Source organism: Pongo abelii, chromosome X (genome assembly GCF_028885655.2).
Source record: "Pongo abelii isolate AG06213 chromosome X, NHGRI_mPonAbe1-v2.0_pri, whole genome shotgun sequence".
In the NCBI taxonomy this organism is placed as follows: domain Eukaryota; kingdom Metazoa; phylum Chordata; class Mammalia; order Primates; family Hominidae; genus Pongo; species Pongo abelii.
This window is the reverse complement of record NC_072008.2, coordinates 18,986,514-19,009,088: the sequence shown is the minus strand read 5'-3', so window position 1 is coordinate 19,009,088 and position 22,575 is coordinate 18,986,514. Positions and strand designations below refer to the sequence as shown.

Sequence of the window (22,575 nt, the reverse complement as noted above, 5' to 3'; positions counted from 1 at the left end):
CTGTTAAAATACCTTCTTTTATCAAAGTAATGCAGGGACATAATTTAAAAGTCAAAGAATCCTAGAAGACAACAAAATGCCCCCCACGTGCTTCTACTTAGAGGTAACCACTTTCAACTCTTTTAGCTCTTTCTTCCGGTATATACATATCTACATATTTCTCAAATAATGTTTGCATACTGCTGTCTTCACATGCATTGACTTGATTTGGTACCTGTTGACTTTCGATTAAGTGGGTAAGGATCTGGCTGTCTTAAATCACCACTCCTCTGCTTCACTCCCCCTAACCCACCAAGGGGTTAAAGTTTAGTTAAATCAGTATTCACGCTTTATATCATTGTATGTACACAAATATTTCCAACTGAGCATTATAGTATACTCTGTTTATATTCCCATTTTTACTCTGTTTTTTCGAAAGGTAAAGTTGCCCTGGCTTTTCATTTGCTTTGCTTTCTTTCTACATCTTCCAGTGGCCTCACAATACAAATTTCCACAAGCTCAGTCGTATCAGTGAATCTCTCAATTCCACTGCTTTTCTTAGAGTCCACGAGTCTCGTTCTATCTGGGCTGACTGCGCTCTAGGCCTGTTGCATATGTGTCATCCTGAGAGTTTCCCTGGCTTGTCTCCTTAGTTGGATTCCGTGGTTCCTGAATCTGTTGTGTTCCCCTTTCTCAATGTATTCTTCTGTTTTGGTGGAGCACATTCTAGAATAGTTTCAGTAGGTTTCAAAAAAAAAAAAAAGTGAAGTGGAAGAGGGCATGGTGGTGACAGCTCTCGACTTGCTTGTTTTTGAACTGCACTGCCTTCTGCCCCCTTCTGGCTTGGTTGCCCTCAGTGTCTGAGGTGCTTTTTACCCTGGGATCTTCCCTGGAGGCTTCCTTGACTTGTCTCCTGGGATGGCTCTCCTGTGTTCTGTATCCCAACTCTTCTTTCTTTGTTCACCCTTATTTTGATAGAGGACATGCAGTAGTTTCCTGAGAAACAGTGCACAGTGGGTAAAATTGTTGAAACCTTGCCATTTTAAAAATGTCTACAAATGTTCCAGACCCATTTGAGAGTTTGGCTGGGTATAGAATTCTAGATTAAAAATACATTTTTTTTGGCTGGGCGTGGTGGCGCACACCTGTAATCCCAACACTTTTGGAGGCTGAGGCAGGCAGATCACTTGAGGCCAGGAGTTTGAGACTAGCCTGGCCAACATGGTGAAACCCTGTCTGTACTAAAAATACAGAAATGAGCCAGGTTTGGTGGCCTGCGCCTGTAATCCCAGCTACTCAGGAGGCTGAGGCAGAAGAAGCACTTGAACCCGGGAGGCAGAGGTTTCAGTGAGCTGAGATTGTGCCACTGCACTCCAGCCTGGGTGACAGAGCAAGACTCTGTCTCAAAAAAAAAAAAAAAAAGACTTTTTTTGCAGATTTTTGAAAGTATGACTTATTGTCTTCTTGCTATCAGTGTGTTGGTGTTGTTGTTGAGAAATCTAAACCCGGGCAGGCACAGTGGCTCATGCCTATAATCTGAGCAATCTGGGAAACTGAGGCAGGAAGATCGCTTGAGTCCAGGAATTTGAGACCAGCCTGGGCAAGATAGTGAGGCCCTGTCTCTACAAAAAATAGAAAAAATAGCCAGGCATGGTGGCACATGCCTGTAGTCCCAGGTACTTGGGAGTCTGAGGCAGGAGGATCACTTGTGCTTGGGGAGGTTGAGGTTGCAGTGAGCTGTGATCACACCACTGCACTCCAGCCTGAGTAACAGAACAAGAACCTGTCTCAAAAAAAAAAAAAAAAAAAAAAGTATTAGCCCATTCTTGCATTGCCATAAAGAAATACCTGAGACTGGGTAATTTATAAAGAAAAGAGGTCTAATTGGCTCAGGGTTCTGCAGGCTGTACAGGAAGCGTGATGCTGGCATCTACTTGGCTTCTAGGGAGGCCTCAGGAAGCTTCCAGTCATGACGGAAGACAAAAGGGGAGCAGACACTTCACATGGCGACAGTAGGAACAAAAGAGAGTGGCAGGGGAGAGTGGTCACACACTTTTAAACAACCAGATCTCATATCCCTTGTGAACTCAGAGCGAGAGCTCACTTATCACCAAGGGGATGGCCCAAGCCATTCATGAGGGACCCACCCCCATGATCCAAACACCTCCCACCAGGCCCCACCTCCAACACTGGGGATTACATTTCAACATGAGATTTGAGTGAGACATTCAAACCATATCAGAAATTAAACCCATTCTGATTGTTTGAGACAAGAGTATCACTCTGTCACCCAGGCCGGAGTGCAGTGGCACGATCTCAGCTCGCTGCAACCTCCACCTCCTGGGTTCAAGCGATTTTCCTGCCTCAGCCTCCCAAGTAGCTGGGATTACAGGCGCCCACCACCACGTCCGGCTAATTTTTGTATTTTTAGTAGAGACAGGGTTTCACCGTGTTGGCCAGGCTGGTCTTGAACTCCTGACCTCAGGCAATCTGCCCTCTTGGGCCTCCCAAAGTGCTGGGATTACAGGCGTGAGCCACTGTGCCCGGCTCATTCTGATTTTTGATACTTCAAATATGAGCTATTTTTCTCTTTGAAAGTGTTTAGGATCTTCTCTGCTCCCGGCTTCTGACATCTCAGTGCTGCACCTTAATCTCTATCTGGGTGTGTTTTTATCCATTGTGTTGGATACACAGTGGGCCTTTCCAATCTGGAAATTTGTTTTTCAGTCCTGTAAAGTTTTCCTGAAAAGTTTCTTGACTCATTTCCTGCGCAACATTTTCTCTGTTCTTTCTTTCTGGTGTTCCTATGATTCCAAAGTTGACTATTCCTAGAGAAGACTTTATCATTTTTTTCCCTCTGTTTTCCATTTTTCTGTCTGTCCTGAGAGCCATTGTCTCAACTTTTTGTTCCATCCCCTCAATTTAGCCACTTTTGCTATCATGTTTTAAATCTTTGTTCCCCAAATTGTGTCTGCTTTTGTTTCACGTTTACAATATAATTTCTTGGCCGGATGCAGTGGCTGATGCCTATAATCCCAGCACATTGGGAGGCCAAGACAGGTGGATTCCTTGAACCCAAGAATTCCGGACCAGCCTGGGCAACATAGCAAGACACTGTCTCTACAAAAAAAAAAAAAAAAAAAAATTAGCCAGGCGTGGTGGTGCATGTCTGTGATCCCAGGTACTTGGGAGGCTGAGGTGGGAGGATCGCATGAGTCCGGGAGGTTGAGGCTGCAGTGAGCCATGATCATGCCACTGCACTCCAGCCTGGGTGACAGAGCGAGACCCTGTCTCAAAAAAATAATAAAATAAAAATACAGTATAATTTCTTTTTCTGAAAGAGAGAAAGAAAAGGTCCCGTTCTGTCACCCAGGCTTAAGTGCAGTGGTGCAATTACGGCTTACTGCAGCCTTCACCTCCCAGGCCCAAGCGATCCCCCTACCTCAACCTCCCAAGTAGCTGGGACCACAGGTGCATGCCACCACACCCAGCTAATTTTTATTTTTATTTTTGTGGAGACAGGGTTTTGCCATGTTGCCCAGGCTGGTCTCAAACTCCTGGCCTCAAACAATCTGCCCGCTGTGGCCTCCCAAAGTGCTGGGATTACAGGCATGAGCCACCATGCCTGGCAATTTGTTATTATTCTAAGAATATTAATGGCAGGGCTTTTTGTTTTGGTTTGTATATATCCTTTTTACTCTTTGAATGGTTTCCATTCCCCCAAGTCACTTTTTCCGGTTTGCTTAGGTTTCTGTCTTCCACATGAGCGTCCTCCTTCCAATGCCCTGCTCCTCCTCGCTTACCTGGTCATGCGTGAGAATCTCCAAGCCCATGGGTGGGGCTTGTTGACTCGGAGTTATTTGATTTCCCAGAGATACTCTACAATCTCCTAGTGGATTTCCTATTTCAAGGATTAGGGCCTGGTTGCCTGGAGCTATATAGTTACTTATAATTCCCTTAAGGAAGGTATCCAGGCCTTCAGATGTGCTCATCAGCGGCCCCCCTCTCTTCGAGCCCCTTCCTCCTTTACCCTCTTCTGAGAGACCCTCCAGTCTTCTGTCAGAGTGAGTGAGGTGGTCATCAAGCTGGGTGTAGTTGAAGCAGATGTCCAGGGAGCTCACTGCTTCTCAAATAGCTTCTCCCCAGCTTTCCTTGTTTTGGACACCCCTTCTAGGCCCCAGTTCCAGAAGCACATGGTGCAGCAGGCCCCAGGGACTTCTGATGAGCCTTGGGTGTAACTGACCAGCTCTCAGATTTCTCCACTGCAGACTTGGGAGTTGGTTGCCTTGTGTCAGCTAAATCACTTATCTTTCATCTGTCAGCTTTCCCGCTTCTGAAATTCTGTTCCTGTCGTCTTCTTTCTTGTTTTTCTTCATTCTCAAGGATTTGACTTTTTAAAAAATATATATAAAGTTATGCACCACATAACTTTTTGGTCAATGGCAGACCATATATGGCGGTGGTCCCCTAAGATTATAATGGAGCTGAAACCTTTCTGTCACCTAGTGATGTCGTAGCTGTAGTGACTTTGTAGCACCATGCACTGCTCACGTTTGTGGCGATGCCATTATCAACAAACCTCCTGCGCTGCCAGTCGTATACAAGTCTAGCACATACAATTATGTATAGTGCATAATACTTGATAATACATAAGTATGTTGCTGGTTTGCGTATTTAGAGTGTACTCCTTTTACTTATTAAAAAACGTTAACTGTGAAACAGCTGCAGACCAGTTCTTCAAGAGGGATTACAGGAGAAAGCATTGTTATCTTAGGAGATGACAGCTCCATGTACGTTACTGCCCCTGAAGACCTTCCAGTGGGACAAGCTGTGGAGGTGGAAGCGGTGAGATGGATGATCCTGGACCTGCATAGGCCTAATGTGTGTGTTTGTGTTTTCATTTTTTTAAAAAAGTTTAAAAAGTAAAATAAATAAAACTAAAAAATAGATCAAAGCTTGTAGAATAAGGACGTAAAGAAAATATTTTTGTGGGCCGGCCGTGGTGGCTCATGCCTGTAATCCCAGCACTTTGGGAGGCCCAGGTGGGTGGGTCAGGAGTTTGAGACCAGCCTGGCCAACATGGTGAAACCCTGTCTCTACTAAAAATACAAAAATTAGCTGGGCGTGGAGGCACACACCTGTAATCCCAGCTACTCGGGAGGCTGAGGCGGGAGAATCGCTTGAACCCGGGAGGTGGAGGTTGCAGTGAGCCAAGATCGCACCACTACAGTCCAGCCTGGGCAACAAGGCGAGACTCCATCTCAAAAAAAAGAAAATATTTTTGTACAGCTGTACGATCTGTGTTTTAAGCTGTTATTACAAAAGTCAAATTTTTAAAAATTTAAGTTTATAAAGTTACAGTAAGCTATGGTCATTTAGTATTAAAGAACACTGTGTGATGAATTCAGTGCAGTGTGAGTGTAGAGTATTTATGAAGTCTACAGCAGTGTACAGTCATGTCCTAGGCCTTCACATTCACTCACCACTCACCCAGTCACCCAGAGCAACTTCCAGTCCTGCAAGCTCCATTCATGGCAAGGGCCCTATAGAGGTGAACCATTTTTCATCTTATATACCATATTTCTCTTTTTTTTTTTTTTTTTGACAGGGTCTTGCTCTGTCACCCAGGCTGAAGTGCAGTGCCACGATCAGGGCTTACTGCAGCCTCAGTCTCCTGAGCTCAAACGATCCTTCCGCCTCAGCCCCCCAGTAGCTGGGACTACAGGCATGCACCATCACACCCGGCTCATTGTTTTTGTTTTGTTTTGTTTTGTTTTTTGAGACAGAGTTTCAATCTTGTTGCCGAGGCTGGAGTGCAATGGCACGATCTCAGCTCACCATAACCTCCGCCTCCCAGGTTCAAGCAGTCCTCCTGCCTCAGCCTCCAGAGTAGCTGGGATTACAGGCATGTGCCACCACACCCGGCTAATTTTGTATTTTTAGTAGAGATGGGGTTTCTCCATGTTGGTCAGGCTGATCTCGAACTCCTGACCTCAGGTGATCCTTCCGCCTCAGCCTCCCAAAGTGCTGGGATTACAGGTGTGAGCCACCACGCCTGGCCTACCTTTTTTTTTTTTTTTTTTTAATTTTAGTAGGGATGAGGTCTCACTATGTTGCCCAGGCCAGTCTTGAACTCCTGAGCTCAAGAAATCCTCTCACCTCAGCCTCCCAAAGTGCTGGGATTACAGGCATGAGGCACCATGCCTGGCCTATACCATATTTCTACCGTACCTTTTCTATGTTTAGACACACAAATATCATTCTGTTACAGTTACCTACAGTATTCAGTACAGGAACATGCATACAGGTTTGTAGCCTAGGAGCAATAGCCTCTATCATCCAACCTAGGTGTGTAGTAGGCCGTACCATCTAGGTTTATATAAGTACACTCTATGCTGTTCATGCAGTGAGGAATTTGCCTAATGACACATTTCTTAGAATGTATCCCTGTCATTAAACAATGCATGACTGTATATATTTTCTCTAATGTTAGTGGAGGGTTGGAAGGAATTAAAATTACAGTGTGTATTCAATTCACAAGTATAACCTGGAGGTCTATAAATGCCTTTTAAATATGCATCATCTTTACCTTGAAAACTTCTTGTTCTCCTGAGATGACATGATATAGCCTGGAAGACAGGGATGGCTTAATGAATAAATATCAATAATGATAATATCCAGAGGTGGTTGAAAAACAAGCCCTACTGCCCGGCAGTGGCAGAGTGAAGTGCATACTGGACCAGAAGCCAAGACACCTTGATTATGGGAAGTGACCTTGGACAAATGGTCTGCCCTCTCTGGGTCTCTCAGTTTCCTCATCCGAAAGAAAAAGAGGTCAGGCGAAATCACTTCTGAGCTTCTTTCCAGTCCTGGGATGTTATATCATTTTTCCTGAATTCCAGGAGGGAAAAGTGAAATCTAGTTCTCAAAGCAAGATCTATGCCCTGCTCACTTCTTATTCCCAGATTTAGCACATGAGGTGGCTACATGATAAATTCTTGTTGAAGCTAAACTAAATAAGTGATCTTTCCTTCTGTTGGTTTGTGTTAGATAAGGAGCAGCCGCCATACTTCTCAAAAGAAGTATTGGCCGGGAATGGTGGCTCAAGCCTATAATCCCAGCACTTTGGGAGGCCGAGACGGCTGGATCACCTGAGGTCAGGAGTTCAAGACCAGCCTGACCAACATGGCAAAACCCCGTCTCTACTAAAAATATAAAAATTAGGCTGGGCCTAGTGGCTCATGCCTGTATTCCCAGCACTTTGGGAGGCTGAGGTGGGCGGATCACCTGAGGTCAGGAGTTCGAGATCAGCCTGACCAACATGGCGAAATCCCGTCTCTACTAAAGATACAAAATTATCCAGGCGTCGTGGCGCATGCCTATAATCCCAGCTACTTGGGAGGCCGAGGCAGGAGAATCACTTGAACCTGGGAGGTGGAGGTTGTGGTGAGCCAAGATCTCGCCATCGCACTCCAGCCTGGGCAACAAGAGGGAAACTCTGTCTCAAAAAAAAAAAAAATTAGCTGGGCATGGTGGCACGTGCCTGTTATCCCAGCTACTCGGGAGGCTGAGGCAGGAGAATCGCTTGAACCCAGGAGGCAAAGGTTGCAGTGAGTCGAGATCACACCAGTGCACTCCAGCCTGGGTGACAGAGTGAGACTCTGTCTCAAAAAAAAAAAAAAAAAGTATTGTTCTTCCTCCTCAGAATAACTCTCTTTGTTCTTTTGTTTTCCAGTTGTTCCCATGACTTTGCCGACTAAAGTTCTAAGTGCCCACCGTAAATCACTGAATCTTGTTGATTCTCCTCAGCCACTCCTAGAAAAGGTAAAGTATATGGAACAGCTTTTTTTAAAAGTATGGTGTTCTACAATGCAGGATTAGTCCCCAAACTCTTTCAAATGGCTAAACTCAAAGAAACAGCATATTTCTCGATATCAGGGACCTTTCAGTTTAGAAGCTCTGGGCTTGGATGTGAAACCAATCACTGCAAGTCTGGAATCTGACTTGCATCAATATGTACATTGAATTTGATGCAAACCTTTACATTTTGCCTGTAGAAAAAGCTACTACCTTGCTGCCTACTCATCAGAGTCTATGTAGCCACTAGAGGAAAAAGCTCACTACCTAGCCCCGCCTAACTGTTTAGCCGGCCAAGGTGGGACTACTTGTGGAACAGAGTACAGGACTCTTTGTTCCTAATGGCCTTTTTAAATTTTTCTTAGAGTCTCGCTCTGTCACCCAGGCTGGAGTGCAGTGGTGTGATCACAGCTCACTGCAGCCTCAACCTCCAGGCTCAGGCAATCCTCCCACCTCAGCCTCCCAAATAGTTGGGACTACCAGCATGCGCCACCATGCCCAGCTAATTTTTGTATTTTTTGTAGAGACAGGGTTTTACCATGTTGCCCAGACTGGTCTGGAATTCCTAGGCTCAAGCGATCCTCTCACCTTAGCCTCCCAAAGTGCTGGGATTACAGGCACAAGCCACTGCGCCTGGCTCCTAGTGCTCTTAATGTAAGAAAAAACAGTAAAAGATTCCTTAGGATACTGCAGGAAAAAGATGGGCATAAAAAAATTTTAAAAATAAGATTCCTCAGGGGAATAAAATCTCAGGCTGTTCCATTAATTCCCACAATTTGTTATTTTATCCAGGACTCTTCCCTGATTCTACCCCACACGAATAGACTCAGTGCCACTCAGTGCCTGTTGGAGAAGATTTTACCTTGATTTCAATTTTAGGTTGTTTAAAACATCCTTTTTGCGTTTGTTTTGCTTCCAAATAACTATACCATATATGCAGCATGGTGCAGAAAGCAGGAATAGAGGAGCGAGAGGTCACCTCCAGCCCCTCCTTAGCTCTTGTGAGGGCTTTTCGGCTCCGTCTAGAAGCCGCTTGACACCAGGCAGATTAACAAGAAAAAGCATGCAAAGGTGATTAGCTTTCTGGGTACATGGGGATCTTCACAAGAGAGTGAAGTCTGAAGAAGTGGTCAAAGCAAGATGCTTTCCTACTTTTTAAACAAAGAGTGATAAATTTGAGAAGCTAGGACAAGACAAGGAAAATCTGGCTAGAGGCAGTTACTAGGAGATATATACACAGGGCGTGTAAAACTAGTGGAAGATAAGGGTTCCTTGGATAAGTGTATTTATACAGGTCCATTGCTGCCCCCAGTTCCTGGGCTCTGGTGATATGGGCTCTTTTCGTGCCCTAGGAGTGTACCCCTCCCAGAGGCATCCTTATGGCTTGCTGCCTGCAGAAAGAGACAGGTCAGCTACCCCTTTCTGAAACTACAATTTTTCCAATGTTTTCAACTCAAAATAGTCAATATACCAATCTGGCATATTTGGGGATAGCACATCCTTCACACCTTCAGCTCAATGAATGATCACCAAGCCAGTATACTTGGATCAATGACCACCTTCTGTGCCCCCCTACCATCTCTTTCTCCTTTTCTGGTCCAGAGATAACTGCTATCATGATTCCTAACACCAGAGGTTAGTTCTACTTGTCTGTGAACCTTCCATAAATAAAACTCACATATATTTTAACCTATTCAGTCCAGTCTCTTGCAGATGTTGACCAGCACAGTGATTCACTGATCAAAAATAGTAAAAGCCTATAAATAAAGAGGTACAAAAAGTCACTGAAAACTGGAGCACAGCACAGCAATAGAGTTCCAAGACCAGATTGGTGTTTCATTTCTTGATCTTCCGAAAGTTCCATGCCTAGCCCATCTCCCTGCTTTCCGGCTCTTGTATGACCAGGTTCCTGAAAGTGACTTTCAGTGGCCCCGAGATGACCATGGTGACGTGGACTGTGAGAAGCTGGTTGAGCAGCTAAAAGATTGTTCGAACCTACAGGACCAAGCAGACATTCTGTACATTCTTTATGTCATAAAGTAAGTGTCTGAGTCCATTCGGGCAGTTATAACAAAATACCATGAACAGGTTGGCTTAGGAACAACAGAAATGTATTTCTCACAGTTCCGGAGGCTGGGAAGTTGAAACTCAAGGCCGATTTGATGTCTGGGAAGGCCTGTTTTCTCATAGATGGCGTCTTCTCATTGCATCCTGACATGGTGGAAGGGGCGAGTGAGCTCTCTGGCGTTGTTTTTATAAGGGCACTCATCTCCTTCAGGAGGGCTCTGCCCCTTGACCTGATGACCTCCCAAAGTCCCCACCTCCTAATGTCATCATTGTGGGGGTTAAGATTTCAACATAGGAATTGGGGGAAAACAGACATTCAAGCCGTAGCAGTAAGTTTATGGTCTTTACTAGGCTAAGCTTTCTCAGTTCTCCTTAATTTTTTCCCTAGTATTCTTGGCCTTATAGCCAGCCCAGGTCATGATTATATTCACCCCGGTTACCCAGGATCACCAGGAATGAGACTTCCATCCCCTTCTCTGCCTACTGATGCTGGTCCCCCAGGATGAGAAGGCTATGTGAGGCCAGGAGGCCACCACGTCCTGATGTTAGGCTTCTGTTTCAAAGGACAGAGGGAAGCTTTGGTTGGGCGTAACCCTCTCAGTGAGACTCAGGGGTGCTGGGAGAGCCCAAGCGCTGTGCAAAATGCACAGTGATCCATTCCTCTCCCAGTCTAAACATTCTGGACCATATTTCTGGGTTTTTCTACCTCTTGGCAGGGGTCCCAGCTGGGACACAAATCTCTCTGGACAGCACGGGGTCACCGTTCAAAACCTTCTCGGTGAGCTCTATGGGAAAGCCGGCTTGAACCAGGAGTGGGGTCTGATTCGCTACATCTCAGGCCTGCTCAGGAAGAAAGTGGAGGTCCTGGCTGAGGTCAGTGCGACTGTGCCGGCTGCCCATGTGTGCTCACTAGCTAGTGCCCCCTTCCTCTTCCACTTCCAATCTCCCAGTTATACCTCTTACCTGTGAAGGAGCCCCATTCTTTAACCCACAGGTGGAGCGGGCCCTTCTCTCCTGCCTGCCTGCTGCTCCGGGAAGGCGAGCAGAGGGAAGGAAATGCAAGTGGATTGGTTTTGTTCTTTCTTAGCTACGGAAAAAGGCTCTCCAGGAAATCAAATGAAAGTGCTGTGTGGCCTGGCAGCCTCTTAGAGCTCTCTTTTTTCACACATCCACAGTACAGTGATCATTAATATTTATAACCCCAAGGCCAGGCAAAATCCAGAGCTGCTTTCTAAGACACTCGAGTTCAGTGTCATGATGGTAAGATGATGGCGTTTATTAGATGTGAATAATGGGGAAATGGGTAATTTAGGAATTGAATATGGTTATTAACTCTTACCATTGGTATCTTCGGACTCATCCCTGTCTCACTCAATAGCGGGGAGTCCAATGTGTTTGCTAGTGGATGGGCATTAGACGCCCACTGACCGGGCCCTTCAGAGCCAAGCCTGGGGCCACACATTGGAGACAGAGTCCACAGACACCCAGCCCTGTCTGGGTTGCTTAGTCTGGGGTCTAGGTATGAATTTTTCAAATCAAGGGCAACATGGGTCATTAAGTTTGTAAAGGTAAATGTACGATCTGATTGGCAGTGTCTCCTCCCCACTGCCTGTCGTCTTTGCCAGTCTCTCGCGCGCTCTGCCTCTCACCCTTCCTCTTAACTGCGCAGGCCTGCACGGACCTGCTTTCGCACCAGAAGCAGCTCACCGTGGGCCTGCCGCCCGAGCCCCGGGAGAAGATCATCTCTGCGTAAGTCCTCAGCCTTGGGGACCTCAGGTTTGCGGGGGAGCCAGGGGGAAAACATCAGCGCTTCCCAGTGTTCGGAGGAGGGGCTTTTTAAAGACATTCTGTCACATGGATGCATCTAGCACAGAAAATAAGGGTGTTCCATGGAGGGCGAGGAGGCACTGTCTCAAGACACCTCATCACGTTCGTGACACAATGCTCCTTCCTAGGCCCCTTCCCCCAGAGGAGCTCACAAAACTCATCTACGAGGCCAGTGGGCAGGACATCAGCATTGCCGTCCTCACGCAGGTCTGGGGCTGGTGTGGGAGGGGCCGGGCCACAGCCTTCCTCAGAGTGGAGGGGACCCTTCAGCCACTCACCCTGTCTCTGAAACCGTATCTCCGTGTGTGTCTGCCTCAGGAGATTGTGGTTTACCTGGCCATGTATGTCAGGGCACAGCCCAGCCTCTTTGTGGAGATGCTGAGACTCCGGGTTGGACTGATCATTCAGGTGATGGCCACGGAGCTGGCACGGAGCCTGAACTGCTCAGGTGAGATGCCCGCAGCTCCTGCAGCTCCCGCCGCACCCCACCCCGACCACCCGGCCACGGCCTCCACTCTCAGAGGAAGAACTGCTTAGGTTATCTCGAACCCAGCATCCAAGCCTGTGGCAAGCTCAGGCCTTACCAGCTTCTCTCATTTAGATGGAACTCCCATCCATGCGGCATAGAGCTGAAGTTCATAAGTCAGGGAGAATGGGGCTCTGGTGATGTTTACCATTACAGCCTCAAAGGCGATGCGGAATCTTCCGCCCTGTACCTGACATCTAAGCTCCTTCCTGGATGCCCTTGCTATGAGATGTCACCCCCATTTTATAACACCTTCACTGGGAGAAACCCTACCAATTTGAATATAAAAATCCATCATGAGACATCCAGCGTTGGGGATCATACATTGTGAAACATCATGTGTCTAAGAATTAAGCAGATACATGATTTAAACGGCAGCATTTAGAATCCCCACGGAACAGTGCATTTCAGCCCCAAAGCAATAGTGAGGTTCTCCTGAACAGGGGGACCTGCCACGGCATCTGCTGTCACCTCCCTCCCCACCCATGTCCGCCTGACCCTACCTTTACCCGCCACCAGCCCTGTGTCTGGGACACTTACAAGATATTTGTTTTTAGGAGAAGAGGCTTCTGAAAGTTTAATGAACCTCAGCCCTTTCGATATGAAAAATCTCTTGCACCATATTCTAAGTGGGAAAGAGTTTGGCGTTGAAAGAAGTGGTAAGTCCCATGCTCCTGTTAATGTCTTCAGGGAGCTGCCTCCTTTACATGCAGCAGACATTAGAACCAGCACTGTGGGGCATAGCGAATGTGGGAAGGGAAGGCTCCTACCTGAAGGAGATGGACAGAGTCCTAGGCTCAAGCTTCCTGCTTTGGGGGCTTTGGGACTCGCTCGCAGTGTGCTGGACGAGCTTTTCTTGCCCAGGTTGGCACAGCATGTGGGTGTGGTATACCGCCTCCTGTAGCCGTAAGCACCTGGCACCATCACTTATGCAAAAGTGTTGGCTGGGCACGGTGGCTTACACCTGTAATCCCAGCACTTTGGGAGGCTGAGGTGGGCGGATCACGAGGTCAGGAATTTGAGACCAGCCTGACCAACGTGGTGAAACCCCGTCACTACTAAAAATACAAAAAAAATTAGGCGTGGTGGCACGCGCCTGTAATCCCAGGTACTCAGGAGGCTGAGGCAGGAGAATTGCTTCAACCCGGGAGGTGGAGGTTACAGTGAGCTGAGATCGCGCCACTGCGCTCCAGCCTGAGCGACAGAGCAAGACTCTGTTCTCGAAAAAAAAAAAAGTGTTAGAAGTGTGGGGGACCCCGAATGCCAGGGTGAAAGGGCTGTCCTTTCACACCACCTGAGCATCCTGGCCTTTGGTTTGGGTAAAAACATTCTCAACCCGGCCTCACATCACCCTCCACAGGGCAGGGAGGAGACCCCTCTGTGACCTCACAGCATACTCGAGCTAACTTATTTTGCTTTGTCCTGCCTCGCTCACTCTGTTTTTATCTGAACCGGAACCCTGCTTGCAGTGCTGGGAAACATAATCACCCAAGTCCTGGCGTGATTCTTGTTCTCAAATGTTCCCTAATTATAATTGAAGCAATTATCATTTCTCCTCCTCATAAAAAAGCTACATGATTTGCAGGCACGTTGGTGAATTTATTTCATCAAGCCAAATAAATGCACTGTGGGCTATCATTCCTTTATTTAATAAGAAGGACATTGGGTACTTTGTATGTTTCCTGAGCATGTGCTGGCTGCAAACAAAGACAGCATCATGCAGTCAGATGTGTTTTGGTGGTTTTTCTCCTTTGCCGAAGGAGGGGTGCTCAAAATGCTTTTGCAAAAGTAATTTCCAGTTCTTTCCAAGGCAGAGTCCTTGAAATGGTAATGTACGAGATAAATATTTAATGTGTTCTGCTCATCATTATAGTATTCATGGCTTGACACAGATAATTACTAAAAATTTGTCATTAGATATACAGCTATAGATGCTATGAAACTAGGAACTGAGTAATGTCATTTGAAAGTCATAAATATGTGTGATTGCAAGCAAGAGCAGAAGACATGCTGTCTTTTTAACATATAACATCATTTGTTAGCTGTCCTTTGTAATTGCTCAATTTTTGTAAATTAGGAAGCCCAAATAGGCTTAGAATTTTGATTAAATCCTGAGATGTCTGAGATAAATGTTTCCAGCGAACACCCACCCTGGACAGCCCCTCTTGTAGCTTCCAGACCCTTCTCCTTCTGTTTCCCACTTTCCTGGGTCTGTCCTTCCTCCCCAGCTCATCACTGGGTCTCCCTTATGGGCTCCTGCCTCTCTGCTGTCCTTTAAATGTTCTTGTCCCCAAATTCCTTATTTGTCACTACTCCTCCGCTCCCATGGCTCCATTGGGGTCAAGTGGGATGGTGAGGCTTGCAGGGGATGCTGCCCAAGGAGGTGACCTTTGAGCTGGGCCTGGCTTGCCAGCACAGGCAGATGCCCAGTGCAGTGCAGGTGGCCGGGAGTCGAGGGGAGGTAGGGCTCGAGTTGGTAGAGTTTCAGGTGATGCTGGGAGGACTGTTTGGCCTTTGTCCTGAAGATAGCTAGACCTGGGAGGCTTTGGAGTGGGCAGTGAATACGATCACACTTGCCCTTTAGAATGATTGCTGTTACCGCAGCACAGAGGCCAGGCTTGTGGGTGGTGGGGCTAGGGACAGGTTTGAGTCCCGAGGCTGGTGAGATAGGTTGGGAGTGAGAGGTGGCGGCCTGGTGCAGTGCATCGGTGGCCTCTGGTTGCCTCCACCTCCAGCCCCTGGCAGCCTGGCCTTCCTAGCACTTCCCCCTCCAGCCCGAGGCCCTTCTCCAGCTGCCACCTTCATTTCATTTGGCACCTCGCCCTCAGGCCTGGGCATGGGCTGTCCTCCAGGCACCGCTGCGGCACTGAATTCTCCTGCATTCATACCTGCACCTGCTGCCCAGACAGGGCCTGGCACCAGGAGGCCCTCTGGATCATCCAGCCCACGGCCACAGCTGCCCGGGGTGTCAACCCCTCAGGCCCGCAGCAGTTTTGTCATTTTCCAGGGGCATTCCGAGAGTCACACGGGACTGGGGACAGAGCCCAGCAAGGTCCATGTGGGTCCTACACATTAGTCATGATGAACCCTTTAGAAAAATATTAATACAAATAGGATTGGGTATATCGTTGACCAGTCAATACTCACCAGATCAAACTCCATGCGGTCATGAAACATGATGTGATAGAATATTTAATGCCAGGGAGAGACATTCACCATACAAGTACAAAAAGGCAGGTCACAGAACCATACCACAGAATGTATGTATCCATCTCATGTTTCTGTATCTATACGTATGTATGTGATGATACTGTTTTGTTAGTTAAAAACATACACAGTCATAGGGAAAAAAACTGGAAGGATCATGACTAAAACATCAAGAGATGTTAGTTCTAGCTTCTGTAGTTCAGTGGTCTCAGTTTTCTACAAGGAATGTGTGCTTTGGGGTTTTTTTTAATTTTTATTTGTTTATTTATTTCTAATTAAATATAGATACGAGGTCTCACCATGCTGCCCAGGCTGGTCTTGAACTCCTGGGCTCAAGCAGTCTTCCCACCTCAGCCTCCCAAAGTGCTGGGATTACAGGTGTGAGCCACCACGCCTGGCCTCGGGTATGTTTTTTGTTTGTTTATTTTTTGAGACGGAGTTTGGCTCTTGTTGCCCAGGCTGGGGTGCAAAGGCGCGATCTCAGCTCACCGCAACCTCCATCTCCCAGGTTCAAGCAATTCTTCTGCCTCAGCCTCCAGAGTAGCTGGGATTACAGGCATGCGCCACCACGCCCAGCTAATTTTGTATTTTTAGTAGAGACAGGGTTTTTCCATGTTGGTCAGGCTGGTCTCGAAATCCCAGCCTCAGGTGATCTGCCCGCCTCGGCCTCCCAAAGTGCTGGAATTACAGGTGTGAGCCACCGCACCTGGCCAGGTATGTTTTATTAGAATATTTTTTTACTTATCCAAAAGCAAGGGTGGGTATGGTGGTTCATGCCTGTAATCCCAGCACTTTGGGAGGCTGAGGCAGGCAGATCGCTTGAGCCCAGGAGCTCAAGACCAGCCTGGGCAACATGGCAAAACCCTGTCTTCACAAAACATACAAAAATTAGCCAGGTATGGTGGCGCACACCTGTGGTCCTAGCTACTTGGGAGGCTGAAGCGGAAGGATCGCTTGAGCCCAGGAGGCAGAGGTTGCAGTGAGCCAAGATCGCACACTCCAGCCTTGGGAACAGAGCAAGACTCTGTCTCAAAAAAATTAAAAAACATGGCTGTTTGCGGTGGCTCACGCCTGTAATCCCAGCACTTTGGGAGGCCGAGGTGGGCAGATCACAAGGTCAGGAGTTTGAGACCAGCCTGGCCAATATGGTGAAACCCTGTCTCTACTAAAAATACAAAAATTAGCCAGGCGTGATGGCAGGCGTGTGTAATCCCAGCTACTCGGGAGGCTGAGGCAGGAGAATGTCTTGAACCCAGGAGGTGGAGGTTGCAGTGAGCCGAGATCGTGCCACTGCAGTCCAGCCTGGGTGACAGAGTGAGACTCCGTCTCGGAAAAAAAAAAAAAAAAACAACATATCTCACTGTGTCAGGGGCTTCCTGGCCTCTGTGTTATAATGGTGCTTAAGTACTCTGCACACTTCCGTTTACTCCTTTAAGAGCTGAGTGCTGCACCTGTCCTGCTCTCGGTGCTGGAGACACAGCGCTGGCCAGGCAGAGAAGGCCCTCATTGTCAAGTGGGGGAGACAGGGGCAGATCCTGCCTCGGGTTGGATGCTGCAGAGTTCCTAAGAACCACGTGTGTGTGTTTCCCACCCAGTGCGCCCTATCCACTCCTCCACATCCAGCCCTGCCATCTCCATCCACGAGGTGGGCCATACCGGAGTCACCAAAACTGAGAGGAGTGGCATTAACAGACTGAGGAGTGAAATGAAACAGGTAAGAACACCTCAGTGGCAGCAAGGGACGAGTGGTGGTCTCCCTACCTGGGCTTACCCCAGAAAGCGACAGAAACCTAGGGCATGAGGCTGCAGCCCACTGTCTGTAGAGTGGGAGGTCCCTTCTGTCTGGGATCTGAACACACCCCTGTCCCCAGATAGATATCCCAGAGCCGGTCATGCACACCCTTACCCACTCATCCTTAACCTTAACGTGATGTTCTCATGAACGTTCCAGAAAATGCCCTTGTCCATGTTTGCCTCTGTTCCCGAGAACCACTCTTAGGAGTGGGCCACAGCCATTGAAAAAGTAGGGTCATGCAAAAAGTCACCGAATCATCTGTGTCCTTCAAACGAATAGCAAGAGGGCTCGGGAAATAGACCGGAATGCCCATGATACTTGGATCCTCCACCAGCCACAGGGGTCTCTTTTCTTAGTTCACCTTTAATTCCTGGTAAAAAAAAAAAAAAAAAAAATCCTTTTGAACTGACTGCACAGGGCCGCAGCTCAACATCGCAGTCTTAACGTGCCGGGTGCTGTGCTAGGCCTTGCCCGGGGTCCATGCTGGGAAAGAGTTTCCCTCTGACCATGAGAAATGCACTCGAATTTTCTGCTCCATTTTAAATGCTGTTCATGACCCACTAAATTGAGTCCATGATGCACTCATGGGTCACCCCCTGCGGTTTGACCAACACAGCCCTGGATTGAGAGAGAGGGCAATAGAAGAAGCACGCGTTCTTGGCTCAAAGCTGGTTTTGATTTCCTGATGTATTTTTGCTTTCAGATGACTAGGCGGTTTAGTGCTGATGAACAGGTGACACCCCTTTGCCTTGTTCGTCCTTTGCTTCCTGTTCTTTCTGGCTTGAATGTGGAAAGTGAGGCTGTGACTCCGCAGCGTGTGAATGTGTGGAGGGCAGCTCTATCCAGCAAACGGGCTGGGGCACAGGCAGAGAGCAGGACTCGAGGGCAGGAGAGACGACCTTGCCCCATGCCTTTAAAAATAATCTGTTTCTCAAACTCTTGGGCTTTGTAGGGTACTTTGTGAAAGAGATCATCCAGGCTCTGCCTCAGTGGGAGTTTCTATTCAAAAAGAGGGAACTAAATAGAAAACTAAATAGGGGGGAAATGCGGTCATTGGTTATATCAGTAGAAAGAATGCTGCTATTCCTGTCCTCAGATCGCCTGGGGGGACTTAACCCTGGAAGGAAAAACATGTAAGGATGCTCTTCTTTTATATCACCCTGGTGACATATGTTCTCCTCCCCCCTCTGGGAAACTGGAGTCGCATTTCTAATATTTTGATGTGTATTACCACAAGAGCCTAGAGGAGACATATTAATGACATGTAAAGGCCGATTCCACATGTTGTCCAGAGGTAAAACATGCTTTATCTCTCCTAGTTTATGCTGTTTCCAAGTAGGGAACTGGCTTTTCAAACATCTTCCCTTGCCAGCCACTCGGTGGCACCGTCCCTCTGTCCCCACATCCCGATGGCCTGACCGTGGGTGAATCTGAGTGGCTCCTTCCGCCTCCATTTCATGCTGTTCTTGCGTGTTACGGGGACGAAGTGATCACCTCTGTTCTTTGCTGGGCTTAGAGTCACCTAGCTAGTACAAACTTTGACCACTTATGTCAAGGAACATATTATTTGTTCCAAAAATGTAATAGGTGTTATGGTATTTTCAATCTCTAGTCTCTTTTGCAAGAATACCGTGTAGATAGCACACTGTACCCTTGCAAATTAAGGGTACATTCTAGATTTTTAGACGAGGAAATACTTATTTGGCCAAAGGTATCAGCCTGATCATCATATTTATTCATGTAATGAATATCTACTGAATGTTAGGTGCAGCATGTTAGTGTCGGCTGTAGGTATTTGGTTCATCTGTAGATTTTCACAATTCTTACCATAAAATATGAGCATTTCATGGCTGTGAGTTTGGAAAATAAATTGTGTCCTAACTTGATGATGCACCCTCCACATACGACAGGAACATTTAATGTTTACATTCAATGGTAACAGTTCATGTTTTTAAAAAGAGCAGTTAGTAAGTTTCACGTGGAGTCGAAGCCCAGAGCGGTGCTTGCAGGTGCCCCTGCACCTGAGCTTGCCTATGTGTGTTGCTGTGGAACCTTCTCTGCGCCTGCATTCTCTGCTGCTGCTTTCTGTGGGTGTTTCGGATGCTGCTCCATGACCCTCCTCTCTGCTGAGTCTCTTGGTGTCATTGCTGTCAACTGAGTGGATTCTTTTTGTTTTGTAGTTCTTTTCTGTGGGCCAGGCCGCGTTCAGCAGTGCGCATTCCTCCAAGTCTGCGGTAACAGTGCTTCGGGATTATTGTGTCCGTCCCCGCTCCTCCTCGCGTCCTTCCTCGTGCTCCCACCTCATGCCCAACTTCTGAGGATTCAAGCAGGGCTGAAGTGTTTTCAGCGAGATGCTCACAGGCTCCTCCAACTGGAATTCTGAGGAGGGTAGAAAGAAGGCCCCAAAGTGCTTGCCCTGAGCTTTGTTCTCCGTCTTAAGCTCTCAGTTCTCTGCCTGTGCTCCTTGGCACAGTGTGGGTGAGGAGCGTCCTTCTCACCAATTCCCAGAGCTTCTGGAAACTTCGGGGCATTAGTTCCATGCCTCTTTATGGAGCCAGGATGGTGAGCCCTTGCCCACATATGCCGACTAGCACTCTGCACCTGCCACGCCCCAGATCCCGTGCAGGGCTCGGATTGTGCTCACTGCAGAGCGGAGGCTGAGTCTTCCTCCTGAAACTGGAGGGCCCAGATCAGCTGAGTCATTGAGGAGTGCAGCTGTAATTACTTTTATTTGTGTCTAATTGTTGCCTTAAGTGGCAGTAATGAGCCCAGTGGAATAACCCAGCCGAACTGCCTTTTCAAAGTAAGATCTGTTGAAATCCAAGTGCTGCAGAAAGGAGAGCTCCGCCTCCTGCCCTGCTAGCGCACTTCAGGATTTCACTTTAACCCTTTACATTTGACTGTGCACATTTGATATGTGGCACTATCGAGAAACGAAAGTGCCAGATAGTCCCAGGCAAAGAGATGTGTGAGCGTGAAGATTATCCCTTCTCGACCTGGAGGTCTCAAAGCTAGAAGCCCCGCAGGGCAAGACAGAAAGCTGGGAGCTTTGCCGCAGGGAGGGGATGCGCCCCCACTCACAGAGGCCCGCCCCGCCAGCAGTGGGGAGCCTCTCAGACAGTGCCCCCCTCTGGAGCCTGAATCAGTCCAGCCAATGTTGAGGTGGGAAGGAGATGGCGCCCTCTTCCCTCACTTCAGCAAAGTCAGCCCCAGTTCAGAGGCAGCCATTGCCCCAAATTAAGATAAAGCCCAGTGCCAAGAATAGGGAAAGCCGGAAGTGGGATTGCAAAGGGTGGGTGGATGGACCCTGATCTGCGAGGTCCTCGCCACTAAACGCGGGCTTCACTGTTTGTCTTCCCCCGTGTCACATGTTGCCCTCTCTGTGGTTCCTGTCCTGTGGAAAGGTGTCTGTCACTTCTCTGTGGCACTGCAGCAATGAAGTGGGCACTATGGAGTTTGTCTCCCTGGGCCATGGGTGCCTGCTCCGAGGGCCCGTTGTCACCCTCAAAGCTCTCCCACTGCAGTGGCACAGGCGCCACGTGCGGGTGACAGCTGCCCCTCATGGGCACTTAGCGCACACTAGGTATGCCTCAGGGACTTCTGTGTCTCCACGTGGTGAAGGCTTCCGGGCAGCGCTCTACAGGATGCCTGACTGGGTCCCCACTGTGCAGATGAGACTGAGGCCCAGAATCAGTGTTCATGGCAGGGCCAGACGCCCTCGGGCGTGTCCTTGGCACCGCTGGCGTTGAGTGGGGATTAGCCCGTGCCCACCCTACTTGGCCTCCTCCTTATGGGTTCTAGCTTTGGGGGTGGGACCGCCTCTCGGGGGGCCGGGCAGAGTGCAACATGGAATGACCTGATCAACCCAAAGTAAAGTATGCGAGTTGTCTCGCATCAGGAAACAGACAAGGTGGACTGGAGGAACCGTGTTCCTCTTTGGCGAGTGGTGTTCTGGCATTTGTGCCTAGGTCGCAGGGCCGCCCTTCGTGATGGCGCACTTTCCCTGGGGCACCTGCTGCGTGGCTTCTGAGGCCCCAAGCTGTCTGTCTTGCAGAGGTCCAGCACCCCATCCTCGCCCACTGGCACGTCATCCTCAGACTCTGGAGGACATCACATCGGCTGGGGTGAGCGGCAGGGCCAGTGGCTGCGCAGGAGAAGGCTGGACGGGGCCATCAACAGGGTCCCCGTGGGATTCTACCAGAGGGTGTGGAAGATCCTCCAGAAGGTGAGCCGAGATGCGAGCTCCTGGGGAAGTGAACCATCCCCTTACTGTCCTGGCAAGGCATGGTGGCACCTCCAGGCGAGCAAACACGCAGCCCTGAGGATGGCTTCTCTGCCTCAGTGCTGTTGGCACCTGGGGCCGAGGCATTCTCTGCTAGGGGGCCTGTGTGTGGTAGGATGTCTACAGCATCCCTGGCCTCTACCCGCCAGATGCCAGCAGCCATCTCTTCTCCCCACCCCACCCCCGTGTGACAACTAAAAGTGTCTCCAGGCATTATCAAACGTCCCGTGGGAGGCAGATCACCCCAGTTGAGAACCACAGCAAGTAAGACAAGGTGGCAGTCTAGGTTGTGGTTGTGTGGGACCAACTTGGACGTATTTTAGGAACATAGAAGAACAGGGAAAGGCTGGGAGGCTTCAGATGAAAACCCCGTAAAACAACCCAGAGCAGCACCTACAGGCCTGGAACCTGGAATGACAGTTCAGGAGGAGCCTGGAGTAGGCCAGCCCCCCCAGCCTCCTGCACATCCAGGCAGGGGTAGTGTCCCTGCTGTTCAGTGATGTGACTGAGCCCCACCCTCCCGGGTTATCTGCCATGTTCAGTCCCAACGTGTACAGAGGTGGAGAGCTTCCAGTTTGGCCCCAGGTCCTGTGTGCCCTGAAGGCACAATCTCCCTCACACCCTGGGGCCCCACTCCCCTCAGCCAGCCGGCTGTTGCGCTTCCCATCTGCCTGGGGCCGTTCACGTCTCCCCAGCTGTTGTCCTTGGGAACTGTGGTGCGTGTACCTGAGCACAGGAGCACCTCCCTGAGCGCCTGTTGTCAAGGAGGGGACGGCATTCTCTGTACCCCCGCAGTGTCTCCCTTCTGCATCAGCCCGAGAGAGTTTGTGCAGCTCCCTGGGCTGCACCAGGCCCTCCCTGTCTTTTTCCCTTGAATGGAAGGACAGTATGCCTCACTTAAAAGCTGTACAAACCAAGCCATTTTTTCCCCCCAGAACTATTTTTTAGTTCATTTCACAGTGGGAGAGAAGAGAAAAAAATCATCCCAGTGACAGCATACAACAGCCCCCTTCCCAAAGCCATGGCACCACTTGC

General features: G+C 48.7%; 1 protein-coding gene across 6 annotated transcripts in view; it reads left to right on the top strand.

Moving 5' to 3' along the window:
* The window catches only part of PHKA2 (phosphorylase kinase regulatory subunit alpha 2), a 91,465-nt gene that overhangs the window by 65,781 nt on the left and 3,109 nt on the right, over positions 1-22,575 (top strand). For 3 of the 6 annotated variants that reach the window (XM_002831440.5, XM_054544387.2, XM_024240597.3), the window contains 11 exons: positions 7,715-7,803; positions 9,742-9,875; positions 10,620-10,776; positions 11,573-11,652; positions 11,859-11,937; positions 12,049-12,178; positions 12,814-12,915; positions 17,059-17,177; positions 17,962-17,991; positions 19,439-19,492; positions 21,313-21,483. In XM_002831440.5, coding sequence (XP_002831486.2) covers positions 7,715-7,803; positions 9,742-9,875; positions 10,620-10,776; positions 11,573-11,652; positions 11,859-11,937; positions 12,049-12,178; positions 12,814-12,915; positions 17,059-17,177; positions 17,962-17,991; positions 19,439-19,492; positions 21,313-21,483 — 1,145 coding nt within the window. The remainder of the gene's footprint in view (positions 1-7,714; positions 7,804-9,741; positions 9,876-10,619; positions 10,777-11,572; positions 11,653-11,858; positions 11,938-12,048; positions 12,179-12,813; positions 12,916-17,058; positions 17,178-17,961; positions 17,992-19,438; positions 19,493-21,312; positions 21,484-22,575) is intronic. The other 3 variants (XM_009234636.4, XM_024240598.3, XM_054544386.2) reach the window with 2 other exon arrangements.